Source organism: Rhinatrema bivittatum, chromosome 3, assembly GCF_901001135.1.
Source record: "Rhinatrema bivittatum chromosome 3, aRhiBiv1.1, whole genome shotgun sequence".
In the NCBI taxonomy this organism is placed as follows: Eukaryota; Metazoa; Chordata; class Amphibia; order Gymnophiona; family Rhinatrematidae; genus Rhinatrema; species Rhinatrema bivittatum.
The window spans coordinates 540,133,467-540,154,827 of NC_042617.1; the positions used below are offsets into that span (position 1 = coordinate 540,133,467).

The following is a 21,361-nucleotide window of genomic DNA, read 5'->3' on the forward strand; positions in this document are numbered from 1 at the left end:
TGCCAGGTTGGTGTCATCAGGGATCTTACTTTGTTCTTACTTATGGTTAGTTGTCCCTCTTATATTTCTCTGGTTTCTCAAACTCTTGCTGGACTCCAGATGGAAGGGATCCCTTGGAAACAGGCCATGCTCCAAATGCAGGAAGGAAGGGGCAGCCAAAACTTCCTCCTGGATCTCGAACTCAAGTCCTTTCCCTTTCAAAAGAAATTAACACTGGAGTCCCTCCTCGCAACAGATCTCGACCATCTCTCCCCTCATCGAGGGTATGAAGGGCAAGTCATCTCTATCTGGGCAGCCCCAGACACAGGGTTCTCCAAGGCCTCAGCCCAGGTGGTGCACAGGCTCTTACAAGGATCCCACCAAAAAAAACCTGTAAAAACCTGAAAAACAACCCAGAGAGAGAATCCTGACCAGCCAGTGAGTGGACTGGAAAAGAAAAGACACTCCTGACTAGGGATGTGAATCGTTTTAGGACGATTAAAATTATCGTCCGATAATTTTAATATCTTCTTAAACCGTTATGGAACACAATACAATAGAGATTCTAACGATTTATCGTTATAAATCGTTAGAATCGTGAGCCGGCACACTAAAACCCCCTAAAACCCACCCCCGACCCTTTAAATTAAATCCCCCACCCTCCCGAACCCCCCCCCAAATGACTTAAATAACCTGCGGGTCCAGCGGCGGTCCGGAACGGCAGCGGTCCGGAACGGGCTCCTGCTCCTGAATCTTGTTGTCTTCAGCCGGCGCCATTTTCCAAAATGGCGCCGAAAAATGGCGGCGGCCATAGACGAACACGATTGGACGGCAGGAGGTCCTTCCGGACCCCCGCTGGACTTTTGGCAAGTCTCGTGGGGGTCAGGAGGCCCCCCACAAGCTGGCTAAAAGTTCCTGGAGGTCCAGCGGGGGTCAGGGAGCGATTTCCCGCCACGAATCGTTTTCGTACGGAAAATGGCGCCGGCAGGAGATCGACTGCAGGAGGTTGTTCAGCGAGGCGCCGGAACCCTCGCTGAACGACCTCCTGCAGTCGATCTCCTGCCGGCGCCATTTTCCGTACGAAAACGATTCGCGGCGGGAAATCGCTCCCTGACCCCCGCTGGACCTCCAGGAACTTTTGGCCAGCTTGTGGGGGGCCTCCTGACCCCCACAAGACTTGCCAAAAGTCCAGCGGGGGTCCGGAAGGACCTCCTGCCGTCCAATCGTGTTCGTCTATGGCCGCCGCCATTTTTCGGCGCCATTTTGGAAAATGGCGCCGGCTGAAGACAACAAGATTCAGGAGCAGGAGCCCATTCCGGACCGCTGCCGTTCCGGACCGCCGCTGGACCCGCAGGTTATTTAAGTCATTTGGGGGGGGGTTCGGGAGGGTGGGGGATTTAATTTAAAGGGTCGGGGGTGGGTTTTAGGGGGTTTTAATGTGCCGGTTTGCGATTTTTAGATTTTTAGATTTTTCACGATTTTTCACGATTTTTCACGATATTTTACCCCCCCAAACGGCAACAATACGATTCCCTCCCCCTCCCAGCCGAAATCGATCGTTAAGACGATCGAGGACACGATTCACATCCCTACTCCTGACCCTCATCAGACTCTCCAGGCAGGTTGAGCCTGGTTTCTCTGATTGGGCCTGAAAAATCTAGATAGGAATTCCTCCTCTCTCTCCTATGTGCTAGCAAACTACAAGGGCTTGCCTTCAGACTTTCTGGAGGGTGTTACTTAAAAAAACTCTCAAGGGGTACAGCCGTTCCAGGCCCCTCAAAGAAAGGGGCTGCATTTGAATGGGAACCACCCCCATTGCACTATTATCTCTGGACTAACAGTTTTCCCAGGCCTTAATGGTAACAGGCTTTACTGGGTATCTGTTAACATAAATTTAAACAGAAACATTAACCAATCTAGCACTGACTACTATGCAACTAAGAATAGAAGAGTGGGTATGAAAAAAAAGTACTGACAATGAGGAAACCATTACATTCCACCTGTAAAAGAGAGAAGCAGGGGCATCCACAGGCACCCAAACAGAATAGATGGAAATAAAGAATGGATAGCACATTGACAAGTAAAGATCAAGGTGAGTCCTCCTTAGTTCAAGATGCATTTTTTTTACACCTCAGAGTACATTTAAATTTGAATTTATTAACGTTATAGTCCCCACTTGTCACACGAAAGTTCAAGGCAGATTAAAAAATATTACATTCATTAAATTGAAAGGTATCATGGAAACATACACAAAAGCTCTGCTTCAGATCCTTATCAACCTGCAAAGTTGGACAGTACATAACAAGTGCTGTTAGTCCAATTGGGCAACACTTGTTTGCACGCCTGCTTAAACTGATGAATTTTCAGTCTCTTTTTAAAAGGAGGTGTGGCATTTAATTGCACAACTATGGACCGGTAAAGCATTGCAGAAAAGAGGTCCTGTCACAGAAATGGCTCTCTCTCTTCTAAAGTCTAAATATGTAGATGTTATTGATGGGACTTCCAGCAGGATATTGCCCTTCAGGTCTTAGAGGGTGCAATGGCTTATAGATTCTCAGAAGGGTATTAATCCAGCAGTCCGAATCTCCAAAGATGATTCTGTGTATCAAGGAAAATAATTTAGATTGGACTCCTCCATTTAATGGGCAGGCAATGCAGCAAGAATAACACCAGAGCTCTAAGATCGCCTTCTGGAGTGCCGGATAGGCTGCTTGCTGCAGTGTTCTGTACCAGCTGTAAAGGACGCAAAGTGCATGCTGGGACCGCTATACAATGTAATACAATAATCCAATCTAGGCAACATTAAGCTACAAGGTGAAAAGAAAGTGGAAACTGTAGGTATTAGAAAGGATGTAATCAACTTGTCATCTATATCTAAAGCGTAAATTACCTCGTGAGAGATAAAATATGATGGAAAAGAATTTATTGAGCTATGGAATCATGCTAATTTGTAAGCAATGACAAATATTAAGATAACTGATTTATGAAGATTTCTTGAATGTGAATACATATTTGGACATATTACATTACTAATGATGATATGATTTAGCCTACGAATTAGAGAACCCATGAATTTAAATTGACTTTCCCATGTGGAATGGGAGGACATTAATAAATTGTACAAGATTCTTGATAGCATCTTATGGAAAAGGGCATCTATTCTAGGACCTGAAATATATCGGTGGACTTCATCCTACATAGCTAAAGTTATACATAAAAGTTTAACATTACTCTTTTTCTATATTAACATTAATTTGCAACTTTTGGATAATTAAGCATGCTAATTCTGCTCTGGTCAACAGAAATAAAAATAAATATTGAGGTATATATTCAATAGCCATTTAGATGGATAACAAAGTTATCCATCAAAATGGCAAGCTTTGGTCATAGTAGTCAACTATTTATAGCACTATAGGAGTGTCATCTAGTAACTCAAGGTGAGGTTTGGGTGATGATCTAGGATTTTAGGGCAAGTTTTACATGTACAGTGAGACGTATAAACAGCACAATACACATCAGTGAAGATCTGACATGATTTGGAGTAAGGAAAATCACACAAAGATGAGATTTCTACAATGTTCTCTTGCCCTAGCTTGATAGTACCCTGGGAGAGAGTCCATCAAGCTAGGGCAAGAGAACATTGTAGAAATCTCATCTTTGTGTGACTTTCCTTACTCCAAATCATGTCAAATCTTCACTGAGGTGTTCTGTGCTGTCCATACGTTTCACTGTGCATGTAAAACATGCCCCCAAACCCTAGACCACCACCAAAACCTCACCTCAAGTTATTAGCTGGCCCTCCTATAGTGGTATAAAGAGTTGATTACTAGGTGTGCCACCCCAGAGGCTCTCCCTCTACTCCACTCCATTCTCCCTGCCTGAAAATGCCCAAAACAGAATTTGCGATATTTATCGTAAATCCTGCTTTTGGCATATCGCACAGCTTAATGCCAAGAAAAGCGGTGAAGTTATTTCCAGCATTAAAAGTGTGCGATAGAGTGCATTACACTATTGCATGGTGCAATCATGCCCCTCATTTTCATTGATCCCACCCAAACTCCTTCATGCCAAGCACTGTGATAAACATCACATATGTTATCGCATTATCACGGGCAGGCCTAATGCCTGCGATAACGCCATAATGCACTTTGATGAATGACCCTGCAACTTAGCCAATTATGTCTGAATATTGACTCCCTTGTGTTTGGCTGAGCAGTTGTTTCTGACTGAGAGCATTTGCTCTTGAAAGTTATTATGAAATATATTGTTATCCTAATAAAAAGGTATCACCTTATATTATTTTGCTGTTTTTGTTACCCTTTATTTCTGTGCATAACAAATACTGGCATGCACTTAAAATATTCCGATAGCCCCAATGCATGAATCAGTCAATGAGATTCAAATTGAAATGCTAAATTGAAAAATATCTTAGAAACATGCAAAGAAAGTAAATATGTAGATTGCCTGGTTAGGTGGATGAGATAAATGTCTCACAGCACATCTCAATTAAATAAATGAATTCAAGGGAACATTTTTGTTTCTAATGATATCTACTTTAAGTTGTAATGTTATATTCATGTATGAATATAAATAAATGCCTTAATAAAGAACTCTGATGCATATATACACACAGACTACTGTGCACATTTAAATCCTTCTTGGAACATATTCAAAAATATTTCTTCAGTTCAGTCAATGGAAACTGTTTTCCTTGAGTTGACCTGGGTTGAATCGCTTTCAAAAGACCGCATTTAAGGGCCTCCATGTCAAACATTGACATATCTAACACACCAAATATAAATCAATAAATATATATTAACCCTCAACACTGATGATGACTTGCTTACTCCTAGCATTGCATTTCTGGAAGGGATGTGCAGCAGCAGTGGCTAAAGAGTATAATAGTATGAACATAGCATGTGCAAATCCGTAGAGTGGAATAAATAAATAAAAAGGCCTCAAAAGGCATATTTTGTCTGTTGAAAGAAAATGCTTACGTTATCTTGTGGTTTGCACAGTCTTTTCAGAGTCATTAAAGAAAAAAAATATTATTACAATAAAAATGTTCCTTTTATCTGGAAAGAGCAAAGTAGTTTGTTTTTTCTTATCTTTTGTCAATATAAAATAAAGATTGTGAGTATTGAGCAAGGACTCAGTAATACATTGAGCAGGCTGGGATACTAAATTCTGTCTACAGTATGTTGTAAATTACACTCCAAAATGACTCTTCAATAATACTTTGTTTTTTCTTTCTCAATTTGGAAAATTATAACCAGACAAATAGGGAAGGCACAGACTAGAATAAATCCACAAATATCTGAGAAAGTAAAACAATAAAAGAAAAAAAAAATAAGGCAGGGGCAATATATTAGATCAAAAATGTATCCTGAAAGAGGGGTATATAAAAAACTAGTCATAAATATACATACATATTTTAGAAAAATAAAATCTAGAAAAAAAGTGAAGTTTAAAGCTGGATAGTCAAACAGCTTGTAAAGTGATACAAAGAGTGCTTATAACATGAACAAAACAGAAAAATGCAACTCACATAGGTTTCAGGCCAAATGGTCTGTATCCACTGGCAGGCATATCCCCCAATTATCTTGCCTTTTTAGAACCTGACACCTCACCACAGTTCAATGTTTGCAATATATTTTTCCATTTCTTTGTGTTTCTAATTTGTTTTCTTTTGAAATGTTATAAACTCAACATGGTAAATATATCAGAATTGTAATATCCATTATCATATTTTCACACCTGCTCCAAGATGTACCATGCAGAGAAAGATATACCCTCAGCTGGTGCAATGTGCATAGAAGTACTGTAATAGTCAGCTTTCAAAATTTTCCTCCAAAATTGTTTATAACATTGAATGCTATAACATAATTTCAGCACACTTGAACATGGTATAATTAGGTTACAATTTCACCTAATACATGCAGCTTCTACAAATACACTTTGTAATCTTCTTTCCCATGATTTATAACCTCAAACGTCTCCTAAATGAAGATATACTGCAGTTTATTTTGTAGATACCTAAAGGGGATATTTAAAGCCAATCATTTAGAGCTAATTCAATATAATGCACGTTTAAACTTTAACTTGTCTTGATTTTAACAAGCAAGATAACTTGTGTATCATTAAAGGAGTGAGGGTCATATATATTATTTGCTAAAAATCCAAATGAAAGCAATGCATGTATGTATATTGTAAACCACTTAGAATAGTGGACAGGTGGGTATAAATCATGTAAATAAATACATACAAGACTATGCTAAAAAAAAAAGCCTGCATGATTAGCAAATCAGCAGTCTGTCAGCAGTGGGATCTGTGTAGCAAGAGAGCCAAAGCCAAGTACAATGCTATACAAAGTGGCTTCCTTGAAGGCTGAAGCCACAGTGTGTTCAGGTTAGAAAGCAAGCTGCAGCTTTAAAGTTTGCTTTGCATTATGTGCCCCAGGCCAGATGTTTAGAAGCCAATGCCTTAATTTTGCCATTGCTGTACTGCAGCAGTTGGAATGGATCTGCTCAAACCTAGGAGCAAGGTGAATAATATGTGTTTTCCCCTTGAGGCATCCGTAGTAAGGTATGAAAAATCATTAATTAGCAATTCCCTCTTAATCATATTTAGATTATTATCTAACTTAAGAGCAAATTGCCCATACTATATTTTCACCAATTTCTCCTACCCAAATACAACTCTCCCTACAACCATCCCTACTAAATGAACCTGCAGAGCTAGTACTGTGGATAAAGGATATACGGCTGCATTTTTCAGCCATGTTCAGCCCAGCTTTCATGCCTAGAGAAGTAAATTACAGTTGATATCAAGAAAGTCCTGTAAGCTAGTAGAAGACTCAGTTCAAAAAGTAAGTAGCACAAGCAGAGAATTCATAAATGAGACAGATCAGATGGTAAATTACCTTAGAAAGGTCCCCAGCCTCTAAGTAGAAGCAGATAACAAACACATTCCATGTAATCCAGAAGACAAGCCAGACAGCATACTGTAGGGTGGGAAGAGAAATAATGCATGATTAACTTGACAATCAGCTATCTTTAGTACAGATTAAACCGTTAGCTCATAAACTGCAAAGCACATAAATTCAAAGGAAGGAATGGGTTACGGATCAAGAAGTACTTCATGTGTTGCTATGAAAATATATTGGTTTGGAAAATCTATTTAATGTCCCTATTGGAAGGCTAACCAAAGTCTCTATTTCAATAATTCTTTTATTTTTGGGGCCCAGTAGTATCCTCCTGCCCCTTTATGTACTCCCATCTCAATCTGACTGGAATCTGGTTCCATGGGATTTCATTTGCAGCTATCCATGAACTTTTTCCCCCATTTTATGCACCAGGGCTCCTGCCAGGAATCTGAAATCCTGCACCCCCCACCCCCGCCCCCGCCCCCCGAAATATGGCAGCTAGGTTTCACCACAGACTGCAGCATTTCCTACCCTGGCTGAGATGAGGAAAGAAGCGCTGGCCCAGGAATTTAGCACAGGTCTCCAGGAAATCAGTGCGCAGCATTGCCACTGAGCTGGCACCTATAATAATTCATTGTAAAGGCTTCCATTGCATTGCTTCACTGAGCAGTAATCTACAGAACAACGGTGATTGCCTTTGGTGTTTGAAGGCAGCAAAACCTATCAGGAGACTCCCTTCGAAAATTTTGGCTTGCGGAGGAATGCAGATATTCTTGTCCCCGTGGACTTTTCAACCTGCTGCTGCTCCGGAAAGCAGGTAAGTTGTAAAACAAAAAAAAAAAAATGTAGGGTAGTTAGCGGGATTTTAGGGGTTGGAGGTAGTTGGGTAAAAGGGAGGCGGGTTAGGTAGGGAGTTTAGGAAGTTCCAGCAGCGGACCGGGAAGGAACAGGGGAAAGGGCCCTATCGCGTCTCCACGCACATCTACTGAAATCCCCCTCACTTAAGAGCGTGAGAGGGCATTTGTGCACACATGTGTGCACCGATATAAAAGCGTGCGTGGATGTGCGCGTGGGTAGTGGATTTTGTAACAAGCGTGCATTGACACACACATGTTGTAAAATCAGCGCGGAAGTCTGAAAGTTACCGTCCCTGTCTCTCTGCTATGGCTTTATCATGCCTAATTGCCCCTTTTACCTCTTGATCATCTAATGGTCCAACTGACTCCCTAATAAGCTTTTCACCTTGAATGTACCTGGAAAACGTGTTTATTATGAGTTTTCGCTTCCATAACAAGCTTCTTTTCAAATTCTCTCTTTGCCTTCCTTATCAATGCGATGCATCTAACTTGCCTGTGCTTAGGCTGTTTCCTGTTTTCTTCATTTGATTCCCTTTTCCATTTCTTGAAAGATGTTCTTTTAGATATTAGTCTCTCTCATCTCACCTTTTCCCCATGCTGGTAGTCGTTTAACCATCCTTCCTCTTTTTCTAATGTGTGGAATACATCTGGTCTGGGCTTCCAAGGTGGTATTTTTAAACAACATCCATGCCTGAGCTAAACTCTTAGGGCCGGATTTTAAAAGGGTTACGCGCATAAGGTACATGCGTAACCCTTTTAAAACGCCCCTGCGCACGCCGAGCCTATATTGCATAGGCTTCCGGCGCGCGCAAAGCCCCGGGACACGCGTAAGTCCCGGGGCTTTCTTGGAGTGGGCGTGTCGGGGGCGTGACACGGTCGGCGTGTCATTGGGGGGCATGTCGGGGGGGTGTGACACGGTCAGCACGTCACCCCGGGGCGGTGCCGTGGGCGTGGTTTCGGCACGGGGGTGTTCCGGGGGCATGGCCGCAGCCTCCGGACCAGCCTCCGGACCGGAACATGGCAGCTGGCCTGCTGCGCGCAAAGTTATGCCTGCTCGAAGCGACAAAGGTAGGGGGGGTTAGATAGGGCCGGGGGGGTGGGTTAAGTAGGGGAAGGGAGGGGAAGGGAGGGGAAGGTGGAGGGAGGTGGAAGGAAAGTTCCCTCCAAGGCCGTTCCGATTTCGGAGCGGCCTCGGAGGGAATGGGCAGCGTGCGCAGGGCTCGGCACTCGCAAGTTGCACAAATGTGCACCCCCATGCGCACGCCGACCCCGGATTTTATAAGATACGCGCGGCTACACGTACTGGTGCGCGAACAAAAGTACATGCGTGCGCTATGTTTTAAAATGTACCCCAGAACCTTTGCAGATGCACCTTTCATTATTTCCTAAACATTTTCCTCATTTTATCAGTCACTTTTTTGAAAGTTAGTTGTCACAGTAGATTTCTTTAGAGCACTCCCTCCAGTTATTAAATCAAATTTAATAATGTTGTGATCACTATTGCCAAGTGGCTCCAACACTGCTACCTCTCACTCTAAATCCTGTGTTCCACTAAGGACTAGGTCTAAAATAGTTTTCCATCTTGTTGGTTCTTGTTCCAACTGCTCCATGAAGCAGTCATTTACTTCATGTAGGAACTTTACTTCTCTAGAATGTCCTGATGTAACATTCACCCAATCAATACTGGGGTAATTGAAATCACCCATATTTGCTGTGCTCCTGATTTTGTTAGCTTCCCTAATTTCTTTTAGCATTTCATTGTCAGTAAGTTCATTCTGGCCAGGTGGATGATAATACACCCCATTATTATTTTATTCCCTTATCCATAAAGATTCAACATTGCATTTTGATTCCTGCAGAACTTTTATCATGTTTGACTAAGGCCTGGATTTATCAAAATGCGGTAAGTACCGCATGCGATAGCAAAAGGGGTGTGTTTTATGCTAATATAGCATTTATTGCTAATTACCTGTGTGAAGAGCTAAGTTAGTGCAAATTGCAATACCCTTTTCAGATTCTGTGATAAGTGCTGACCTCTTGTATTTCCTGCATTCAACTGAGAGAGAGAGAGAGAGAGAGAGAGAGAGAGAGAGAGAGAGAGAGACTAGCCATAGTATCATGGCCTATAGGTAGGTATTTGTATCCCTATGGTAGGCCCACCTAGTAACTCGAGGTGGGGATTAGGTAAGAGTGTAGGGGGTTAGAGGCCACTTTGACATTCTACGTGACACCTACGAACAGAACAGTGGTCTCGTGAAGATTTGATGACCTTTGGAGTGAGGAAACTCACTCCAAGATGAGATTTGGGCAAGGTTCTCTCAACCTAGCTTGATGTTACCCAGGTAGAGAGTCCATCAAGCTAGGTTGAGAGAGTCCATCAAGCTAGGTTGAGAGAACCTTGCCCAAATCTCATCTTGGAGTGAGTTTCCTCACTCCAAAGGTCATCAAATCTTCACGAGACCACTGTTCTGTTCGTAGGTGTCACGTAGAATAAAGTGGCCCCTAACCCCCTACACTCTTACCTAATCCCCACCTCGAGTTACTAGGTGGGCCTACCATAGGGATACAAATATCTACCTATAGGCCATGATATTATGGCTACTCTCTCTCTCTCTCTCTCTCTCTCTCTCTCTCTCTCTCTCTCTCTCTCTCTCTCTCTCTCTCTCTCTCTCTCAGAGCTCTGGACCCATCAATTCACCTGAAATAGGACTTATGGGAGAAATGGCAGCTATCACACAATACAAAGAGGTGTAGTTAAAATCAGCATTATAGCTCTTCACAGACAGGCTAACCTGATAAATGACCCCCTAAGGTGGGAGCTTTCTAAGCAAGTTCTATTCAAAGAAAACATTTTCCATAAATTACAGAAAAACTGCAGATATTTTTTCCTTTCCAATTATATGTGGACTAGGTACCACTCACCTCCCTTCGGTTCTTTCGTTCTTCCAAGAACTTTTCTAACTGATCTGGATCATAATACACATACCTCATTCCCTCAATACGCATTACGCATTTACAAGGAAATCGTATCAATATTTGAATACCAAATGTTCTTGCTAAATTAGCTAAAGTTATAAACTTTTTTCATCTTTCTTGTGTTTCTTTGCCACATCTGGATATCTCCAAATTTTTTGCCCCAGGTATAGGGAGGCACAATTTAACATAAATGCTTTTAAAACTGTATCTCTGTCCGAGGGCAGGGAAAATTTAACCATTAAGTGTGCCTCTCCTCTCTACCTGGGAGCTAAAAGATGTTTCATTTAGCTCAGTCGATGCTGTAAGTGATTCAGCTATCGTATCTGTAAGCCTATATGAAGGCTTTAAAAATCATTAGGTACCTCAGTGATGAAAACTCTTTAAATGTCCACTGTCCTCTTCTAAGTTATTGCATTGATGATAGCAAAAATAATGCCATTATTGTTACTTATCTTTAGTTCTGTGGTCGGTCTTGCACAGCCGACATCCAGATGTTTCGGAGACTGGCTCCTTCTTCAAGGGCTGGTTGTTCTCAAGAAAGACTCGTGGAACATTGTTACTATGGCAGTGTTGATTCATCAAATGTGGACTTATTCCGCTGCGGTGGCGGTCCGTGAAGCTCCGTGAATAGCGGACGGCTGCTCCTGCGGCTCCTTTATTGGCGCCAATAAAGGAGCCGCAGGAGCAGCCGTCCGCTATTCACGGAGCTTCACGGACCGCCACCGCAGCGGAATAAGTCCACATTTGATGAATCAACACTGCCATAGTAACAATGTTCCACGAGTCTTTCTTGAGAACAACCAGCCCTTGAAGAAGGAGCCAGTCTCCGAAACATCTGGATGTCGGCTGTGCAAGACCGACCACAGAACTAAAGATAAGTAACAATAATGGCATTATTTTTGCTATCATCAATGAAATAACTTGGAAGTAGACAGTGGACATTTAAAGAGTTTTCATCACTGAGGTACCTAATGATTTTTAAAGCCTTCATATAGGCTTACAGGCACGATAGCTGAATCACTTACAGCATCGTATGAAGGTACACTCAGACTTCAAATTGACATCCATATAACAGGTCATTTATTGCTCAAATTTGGTTACATGTTATATTGTCCAGGGTTTCTATAACTAGCGTGTATCATCAATTAGCTCAGTAACATTTAATGATGCTTCTTGTATTATTTTATCTGTTACTATACCTTGCTTTCTTTCATTTATGAAATATGCATTCGTAATGGAGAGAGAGAGTGTTTGGGGCACCAAGCTCTACCGCCATTCGGAGTAAGAACCCGCCCACCCCCCCCCCCCCGGAATAACTTGTTGGACGCCCGTGTAACACCTCGGAGGCTTGGACCAACCCTTGGATGTGTGAGGAGGTAGGCCAAATGACGTCGGAGGAGAGAGTCTGCCCATAAAAGCGAGGGGCAGATGGTATATCCTAGGGAGCCCGTGGAGAGAGAGTGTGTTTGGGCACCAAGCTCTACCGTCATTCGGAGTTAGAACACCCCCCCCCCCAGAATAACTTGTTAGACACCTGTGCAACACCTCGGAGGCATGGACCAACCCTCGGCTGTTTGAGGAGGTGGGCCGAATGACGTCGGAGGAGAGCATCTGCCCATAAAAACGAGGGGCAGACGGTATATCCTTGGGAGCCCATGGAGAGAGAGAGTGTTTGGGGCACCAAGCTCTACCACCATTCGGAGTAAGAACCCCCCCCAGAATAACTTGTTGGACACCCGTGCAACACCTCAGAGGCATGGACCAACCCTCGGCTGTGTGAGGAGGTGGGCCGAATGACGTCGGAGGAGAGCATCTGCCCATAAAAGCGAGGGGCTGACAGCACACCGCCGCCCACCGCCGCCCACCGCCGCCATCGGTGCGCTGCCTAAGCCGCGCGCTCCGTAAGGGGTGCTCGGCTTGGTCCGGCTTAGGCTGGCGAAGGCTGGAAGGCCCAACCTCTCTTTCATTGTGGAGTAGGATTCCCAAACTGGTTCTTCTCTCCATTATCTTTTTTGGATATTACAGAACTGTGAGTAAGGTTTATACTTGTTTTGTGATAACTATTACTTCTTATATTTCTTCTAAATGCCACACACTAAGCGGAAGGGCAAGGTGAGGCAGGAAGCTTCGACCCCTGTCAGACCAAGCCCATTACAAACAATGTTAACTAACGTTTACTCACCAGCAGATTGTTTAACCCCGGAGAATCCCGTTACTTTGGTTGAAGGAGAGCAAGCCTCACCATTGTTGGGAGAAGTCAGTCTAAGTCCCGGGGCTCCAAATATACCCGCACCACCTAAGAGCAGCACACCCATCACAGTTCCAGGCTCTAATGTGAAACGGACATTGTTATTACAATTGAGTCCGAGCGAGGAGGTCCAAGATGCAAGAGTGCTGCAAAATGGGGGAGGGGGCCAGGAGTTCCCCCCATTCAGATGGTGCCCTCAGTCGGCGAGTGTTTGGGTGCAGCTGATAGAAGATCTGAACTAACATCCGGAATGGTATCAACTCCCTCAATAGGGAACAACGTCAACCAAGAGCAAATACATTTTGAGCCTCTACCCTCTATACCTGAGCTATTATCAGGAAATCCAAACAATGTGACAATGGGAATGTTATGGCAAGCCTTAATCTTGTTACAGAATAATATAGTGAAGTTGAATGTTAATATAAAAGAGATGCAAAATGTATTACTGAATTTGAATCCAATGGTAACCAATTATGGCACAGTATTGACAAAAGTACAACAGGATATAACTGCTGTTAAAAATGTTCAGTCCTCAATAATACAGGGAGAATTGTCTCTTTCAAAAAAAGTTGAGACTTTGGAAAATACTGTTAGGTATTCAAATTTAAGAATTGTTAACTTTCCGAAGTATAAGATGGTTTCTGCAAAGCAACAATTAAAAAATTATTTTCTTGAAATATTACTGTGGCAACCTGACAATCTCCCATTGATTACAAATGCATGCCCACTTTATTATATAATACCACCCCTCCTCCAATTTGATCCCTCCCATCTTTTTGATATAATTTGTAGGGATGTGAATCGTTTTAGGACGATTAAAATTATCGTCCGATAATTTTAATATCGTCTTAAACCGTTATGGAACACAATACAATAGAGATTCTAACGATTTATCGTTATAAATCGTTAGAATCGTGAGCCGGCACACTAAAACCCGCTAAAACCCATCCCCGACCCTTTAAATTAAATTCCTCACCCTCCCGAACCCCCCCCAAATAACTTAAACATTTCCTTGCCAAATCCTACCTCCTTCAATCCCCCACCCCAAATGACTTAAATTACCTGGGGGTCCGGAACGGCAGCGGTCCGGAACGGGCTCCTGCTACTGAATCTTGTTGTCTTCGGCCGGCGCCATTTTCCAAAATGGCGCCGAAAAATGGCGGCGGCCATAGACCAACAGGATTCGACGGCAGGAGGTCCTTCCGGACCCCCGCTGGACTTTTGGCAAGTCTTGTGGGGGTCAGGAGGCCCCCCCCAAGCTGGCCAAAAGTTCCTGGAGGTCCAGCGGGGGTCAGGGAGCGATTTCCCGCCGCGAATCATTTTCCGTACGGAAAATGGCGCCGGCAGGAGATCGACTGCAGGAGGTCGTTCAGCGAGGCGCCGGAACCCTCGCTGAACGACCTTCTGCAGTCGATCTCCTGCCGGCGTCATTTTCCGTACGGAAAACGATTCGCGGCGGGAAATCGCTCCCTGACCCCCGCTGGACCTCCAGGAACTTTTGGCCAGCTTGTGGGGGGCCTCCTGACCCCCACAAGACTTGCCAAAAGTCCAGCGGGGGTCCGGAAGGACCTCCTGCCGTCGAATCCTGTTGGTCTATGGCCGCCGCCATTTTTCGGCGCCATTTTGGAAAATGGCGCCGGCCGAAGACAACAAGATTCAGTAGCAGGAGCCCGTTCCGGACCGCTGCCGTTCCGGACCGCCGCTGGACCACCAGGTAATTTAAGTCATTTGGGAGGGTGGGGGATTTAATTTAAAGGGTCGGGGGTGGGTTTTAGCGGGTTTTAACGATTTTAACGATATATCACGATATTTTACCCCCCCAAACGGCAACAATACGATTCCCTCCCCCTCCCAGCCGAAATTGATCGTTAAGACGATCGAGGACACGATTCACATCTCTAATAATTTGTAACCTGGTATCACAAAGTCCCATTAATTGTCCTCTTTGCACAAGGTCTCTAAGATGCCAATTATATCTATCTTCTCAACCAGTGCTGTACACTCTAACTCTCCCATCTTATTTTTTAGACATCTAGCATTCATATACAGACATTTCAAAGTATGTTATCTGTTTATATGAACAACCTGCTCATCAATTCACAGGGGTAATTTGGAATCTTTCTGCACTTTACTGAAAGACATCTGGTCTACTCTGGCATTTATTGCAACCTCTCTATTGGGATGCGCTATTAGTATCTTTCAAAGATACTTATTTCTGAACCATGAGCTTCTGATTGACTGTCGGCTTTCTCCTTTTTAAAGGTTAGTGCCAACAGCCCGGTTCCTCTCTGGTTAAAGTGGAGCCCATCCTTTTGGAAAAGGCCACCCCCCTTCCTCAAAATGAAGCCCAGTTCCTAACAAACCTAAAACCCTCTGTCCTGCACCATCGTCTCATCCATGCATTTAGATTCTGGGGCTCTGCCTGCATCTGGGTAACATTTCCGAGAATGTTACCCAAAGAGGTTCTGAATTTCAACTTTCTACCTAAAATCCTAAAATCTAATGAATTGTTAAACCTTTTAGCTTGAAAATCAATGAATTGTTTATTTTAATAAAGGCAAAAAAGCAAGGATTAAAAAGAGATCGCATTCACAAAAAGTAGAGGAACAATACCTTTTATGGCCCTCCAAAAATAACCCTAAATAAATACTTTTTTGAAGCTATTGATCTTTAAAGATGAAAAGTTTTGGGATTACAAAGAACCTATCCTCCGGCAATATTCTTTTAACTACAAATAGAAGAAAAAGTGGAAACAAACATGTTTGTGAGAAGTGTGCTTGCGCATACTTAAAAACTTGTGGATAGGGAGTTACTATGAAATACAGGAGAATCTCCTCCATTATTCAATGCTTTTCTGATCTGGTATGTCTTTGCAATCTCAGTCAACATTACAGTACTCTGGTTGAACGTACATATTTCTATCATATTTTATGAAAAACGAAAATATACCTCTGTCTTTGGTTTGTCTGCTTTTGGTACATCTGTCCATCTATGAAACCTGTCATAAGTGGGGACTATCAATGCACATGCACAAAGCAAAACTATGCAGTGAAGTGAAAGGCAACAACTGGCGTGGCCAATGAAGTTCATCCTATTGGGCAGAAGACTGCAAGCCAAGCAGCATGGCAGAACCCCCATCTCTCTAGGCTACAGTCTTACACCAGAGCAACCTGCTGATACCTCACTTAGAGCCTTATTTACCAGGGCTATTGCAGGCTTGCGCTGCTAGCGCAAGCCTGCGATAGCCTGCGAAGGTAGCGCATGCCTGCGCTACCTAAATCGGGGTGGAGTCGGCCCCAGAAGAGGAGGAGTCGGGGCGTCACCGGGGCCGACTCCGCAAAGACGCCATGGACGGCGAAAAGGTAAGGGCCTTTTCGCGTCCGAGTTCGCGCCCAATAGCTACACCTTCTATGGTGGCGCTATTGGGTCTGAAACCGGCAGCGATCGCACAGCGGCGGTGCGATCGCTGCCAGCTAGCGCAGGACCGCCCCCTGGGTCGACCCCGCCCCCCCTTAGCGCAATTTTCTAAAGTATCGCAGGCCTGCGATATTTTAGAAAATGAGGCCCTTACTGTCACTGATTGTGCAGGAAAAAAAAGAAGGTCATTGCCTCAGGCAGCATCCTTACCCTTTTCTACATGAGGCCCAACGTATCTTTCGCATTGCATGTTAGTCTGAAACGAAACCATAAGGCTTCAGACTTGACCAGGTTAACTTTCAGTTTCTGGTCAGTTAACCAGCAAGGTACTAGGTCTAAACAATTATTCAAATCAGTAAGTTTGAAAGCAGTTTTAACATTTACAAAGGCTGTAATCTGAATATTTTCCACGTAGGAGGAGGCTCTGAAATCATAGTCCTGGGTAAGTGTAGCTAATGGAAATGGGAAAAGAGCAAATAAAAGAAGAGAAAGAATGGAATCTTGAGGGACGCCAAATGGCACAGGCATTGGATCTAACAGCTGATGTTCCCATTCTACCTGGAAGAAACACCCTGAGCTTGGATCCAGCTTAGGACCCTGTCAGCAATCTCCTCATGGTAATCAAGGAACAGGGCATGGTTGACAGTATCAAAGACCATGCTCATATCCACAAAAACTATGAGCATATCCTTGCATACATCTGATTGCAGCCTAACATCATTAGTTAGGGCAAGTAGACTGGTTTCTATGCTGCAGTCTTAATGACAAAGTCACTGATATGGTCAAATGCCACTTTCTCAATGATCTTAGAGATAACAGCAAGATTATAGGGCCCTTAGTTTACAAGAGTTGTGGGGATATAGAAATAGCTACAGTACCTGAATCTAATCTACTTTGAAGTGCTAAATAAATAAATAAATAAATAAATAAGATTAGAAATGGGTTTATAATTGGCCAAGACCCTAACAGTTTTAAGGTGATCAGGTAACAACCCAGAGGTCAGAAATGTATTGGCAATCGTAGAAATAGGTTTTGATAAACCAAGAGATGGATTTTTCAGGAATTTTGATGGCATTGGGTCTAATTGAAATGTTGTAAGATAAAGGGACTTCATGAGAAGATTGAGACAAACTGCAGAGGTCAAGTTGAAAGAAAAGAAATATGTGCTTAAGAGAGACTGAAAGAGGGAATGAACCAATGTGAGTAGGTTCTATTGAAGCAGTAGAGACATCACTTGAAGAAGTAAAATTATTACATATTAGGTTAATCTTATTGAAGAAGAGGCGAAGGCATTAACCAAACAGCAGGAGTGCATAGGGGAAAGTGGTGGTGGTTGATTTGACAGTTGAGCAATGGTTTTAAAATGTTGTCCAGGATGATTATCAGCAGACCTAATCTTATCAGTGATGTAACTTTTCTTAGAGGCAAGCAATGCACCTTGATAGCGTTTTTAGCTAATATCAATTTCTGTTTGTTTATTGCGGATTAATTCTTACATCAAAATTGCTCAAAATGGAAAACCTGCCTCATCAATAGCCTCAAGCCTAGGTAATGACAAATATTGTGCTGTGATAAGGGAGCTGTTGTATCAATAGCTATTCCAGGTTTCACTTTGCTGGGCACATAGAGGGACATCAGAATTGTCTGGGAAGGAATCAAGTTCTCATGCAAGAAGGTCTAAATCCATATGTTTGAGATCTCTGGACCAAATAACATTGTTGACTAAAAGGGATCTCTCTCTCTCTCATTATAGAAGGGCCCTGACAGGTAGGCTGGTTCCCCGGGAGCTTAGACCTACTAAACATGGTCCTCCCAGTGGTTGTATGTAGGAAATACAACAATTCTGGCACTTATCGCATAGTGTGAAAAAGTTATTGCAAATTGCAATAAACTGCCTATTACGATAAAACAAGCCCCTTTTCCTATCACATGTGGCCTTAGATTGTGAGCCCTCTAGAGACACAGAAATAACTACAGTACCTGAAAAGTGGAATATAAAAAAATCTGTTTCTGCTAAAAAAGAAAACACATTTGAACTTTATGAATCACAATCAAAACCCTCACATAAATATGTTTCATGCTGATAGACCACAGGATTGTGAATATCAGGCTGGGAGTGAGCCGGCTCGGGGCAGATATTATTATTTAATTATTGTGACAATTGACAGAGAGGGGGAAGGAGGATGGCCAGTTAAATTTAAGACAGCTACAACAGCACCTAGATTTGGCCAGCCTGGTTAAGTGGCTAGGACTTAAAATCAACATTAGATGCCAAATTTTCTCCCACTGTCCTAACCCAGCCACTGGGCTCATCCAGAATTTGGCTAGTTAATTTGCCTAGTGAAATTCTGGAGCCTGTTTGTCCAGATAGCCTCATCAATGTCCAAATGCTTTTATCTAGTTGCTTAGATCCCTTTGAAAACTAGTGATGTGTCTTCAATTTTAACAAATGCAAAAAAATGCAATGAATGGGCCATTTTTGCTACTTTTCAAATGGAACAAACTAAAAAATAGCCTTTGCTATAAATACTCAAAACTGTCAGGCATTTTCATATTCATTGCATTTAAAAAAAGGATCTCTGATGGCCCTGTGCTAACTTCTACACGGCCTAGTGCCAACGCCAAGGCCTGGGCCTGGTGTTGAAGCCTGACCATACAACAAAATGGTGTGGCCAAACCAGAGGAAGGCACTGAAGTGATGTCACTTTGGCATCATCCCCATGCAGACGGCAACATTTTCAAGAAACAGGATGTTGGTGGGAGTGACTGGGCATCGTTCCTGCTCCAAACACTGGAGCTTGGAAGTGGGTAAGAGGATACCCGAGTTAAAACTCCCCAGCCCTTGTATTTGTCAAGGACCCAGCTCTGATTCATTCCAGGCAGATCTCAGCACTAGAACTAGGCCTCAGTGCCGTACCTAGGCCATGACACAAATCCAGGCCCGGGGCTAGGTTTCAGCACCAGGTCCAGCCCCAGACTAGGCCTTGGCTCCATGCCAGGCCTTGATGCAGATGCTAGACCTTGGTTGACAGAACTTGCCCATGGCTAGGCCTTAGTGCTGGGCCCAACAGGGAAAATCTTTGGTCTAGGATGGGCAGCTAGGGCTGCAGAAATCCTGTTTATTTTTATAGCAGTTCTGGTAGGTTTTTTTTGTTTGTTTTTTTTGTGTATGTGTTATTTTTCTTTAATATCTTATTTCAATTTGTCAAATGAACCAAACAAACAATAAATGTTAATGAACTGAATAAAAACAAATGAAAAAAGTGAATCAAATCAAAATATAGGAGGCTACACATCTTTACTGAAAACTGATCCCTAAAATGAAAACAAAAACAAACAAATAAATTAGAGTAAAAAGAATACAAAAATAAAAAAATAAAAATAGTCTACAATTGCATAGTTGTTACATAAGTCCCCTCTTCCTGTAGCACTTATAAAATGAGCTTTTTAAAGTTGTCATTCAATTCTTGACCTGCTTTGTCTTTGTACTTGAGCTAATCAGTGGAAAAGATAAGAACAAGAGGACAATGTCAAAATCTCTCTGGTACAGACAATTAAAAGTAATTGGAATATATTTTATGGGAGAGCTTTAAGGAGGTAAGTTTGGTTTTATTTCTGATAGCTGTGGAAGGTTCATTACCCCATAATTCACAAACATTTACAACATGCACGAGTCAATAGGATGTGAATCTTGATATCCACACATCCTTAAGTACTGAATTAAAATGTTACAGTTGAAGACACCTATTACACTAGCTGATTTTAATCAAATCTTTTCCTACTTTTATATGAAAAAGCTCCATTGAAAAGACATTATGAGAGTAATCAATCTAAAAAATTTCAAAATGATTAAAACTATTATCGTTAGCACAAAACCAATTGTACAAACATAAATGGGAATGAATCCCAAATCATCTGATGACCCTGGCAAACAGTGAAGTTCCTCTGTTGTAAAAAGAATTATGCCAATATAAAATATTACATTATTGGCTTCATTTGAGCCCTATTATTTGACTACTTTAAAAAAGATCTCTCAATAATGTATCTGACACTTCCCTGTCCCCCTGCACCCTACATACATAGCTTTATGATCCTGTTCTAAATATGGAAATTGTTAAAAACTGCAACATTAAATCAAGTGCACAAATGCTGTGTATAACCACGCATCCATGCACCTAGTTGAAGAGGGATAAAGGTTTTAGCATTCACTGTCATGCCACTCATTGCAAAGATGGGAGGGTTGGCTGTGCCACACAGCAGGAGAGTCACTACACCTAACTTTGCCAACTGCCCAGCCTCATGATACCACTAGCTGCTCCTTTGTCCATAGCTACAGTGCTGGGTATAGATGGCTCCTCCCTCCTTCATCCTCTCTGCCTCAACATGCCTGCCAGGAGGTGAGAGAGGAGTTGCTCCAGATCCCTACACATACAGGACTTCACAAAAGCCATTGGCTATATTTGAACCTTGGGGAAAGGCGGAGTCAAGCCGAGCAGTGTGGAGGCATGCTGTCTTCCTGCCTTCATGCTACCAAATAAAGCTAAATTATGTGAGTAATGGGACACCTCCCCTCCCCACCCCCATCATTTGGCCAACAAAAAAATTTTAGGATGTGGATTTTAATTGACTTTAAGACATAGATTTCAGATTTAATTACTTCTTTTCCAAATATGAACTCAAGGAAAGTTACAATTCAGGTACTATAGTTATTTCCCTGCCTAAGAAGGATTATAATCTAAGTTGTACCTGAAAAATTAGACTGTGCATTGTTAAGAAAAATGAATCCATTTCTAATGAGCTGGCAAGGCCTAGTCAGATGGTTTTATCAACATACATTTCACGATGCAGCAAACAAGCAACTCTACCTTCAACACTCATGGGAATACCAGCTCCATAATTATCTTGCCTGTGCCTTGTAGGAGGCAGCTTATACCCCTTAAACTTGTCCCATCTCCTTTA

At 42.6% G+C, this 21,361-nt stretch overlaps 1 protein-coding gene across 1 annotated transcript in view; it reads right to left on the reverse strand.

Annotated features, from left to right (window-relative positions):
- Positions 1 to 2,467: 2,467 nt before the first annotated feature.
- The window catches only part of LOC115088274 (sodium/potassium-transporting ATPase subunit beta-1-interacting protein 2-like), a 780,772-nt gene continuing 761,878 nt past the window's right edge, over positions 2,468 to 21,361 (reverse strand). Inside the window, exons 3-4 of the mRNA XM_029596392.1 lie at positions 6,902 to 6,982; positions 2,468 to 2,577 (exon numbers count right to left, since the gene is read on the reverse strand). Coding sequence (XP_029452252.1) covers positions 2,545 to 2,577; positions 6,902 to 6,982 — 114 coding nt within the window. The 3' untranslated portion in view covers positions 2,468 to 2,544. The remainder of the gene's footprint in view (positions 2,578 to 6,901; positions 6,983 to 21,361) is intronic.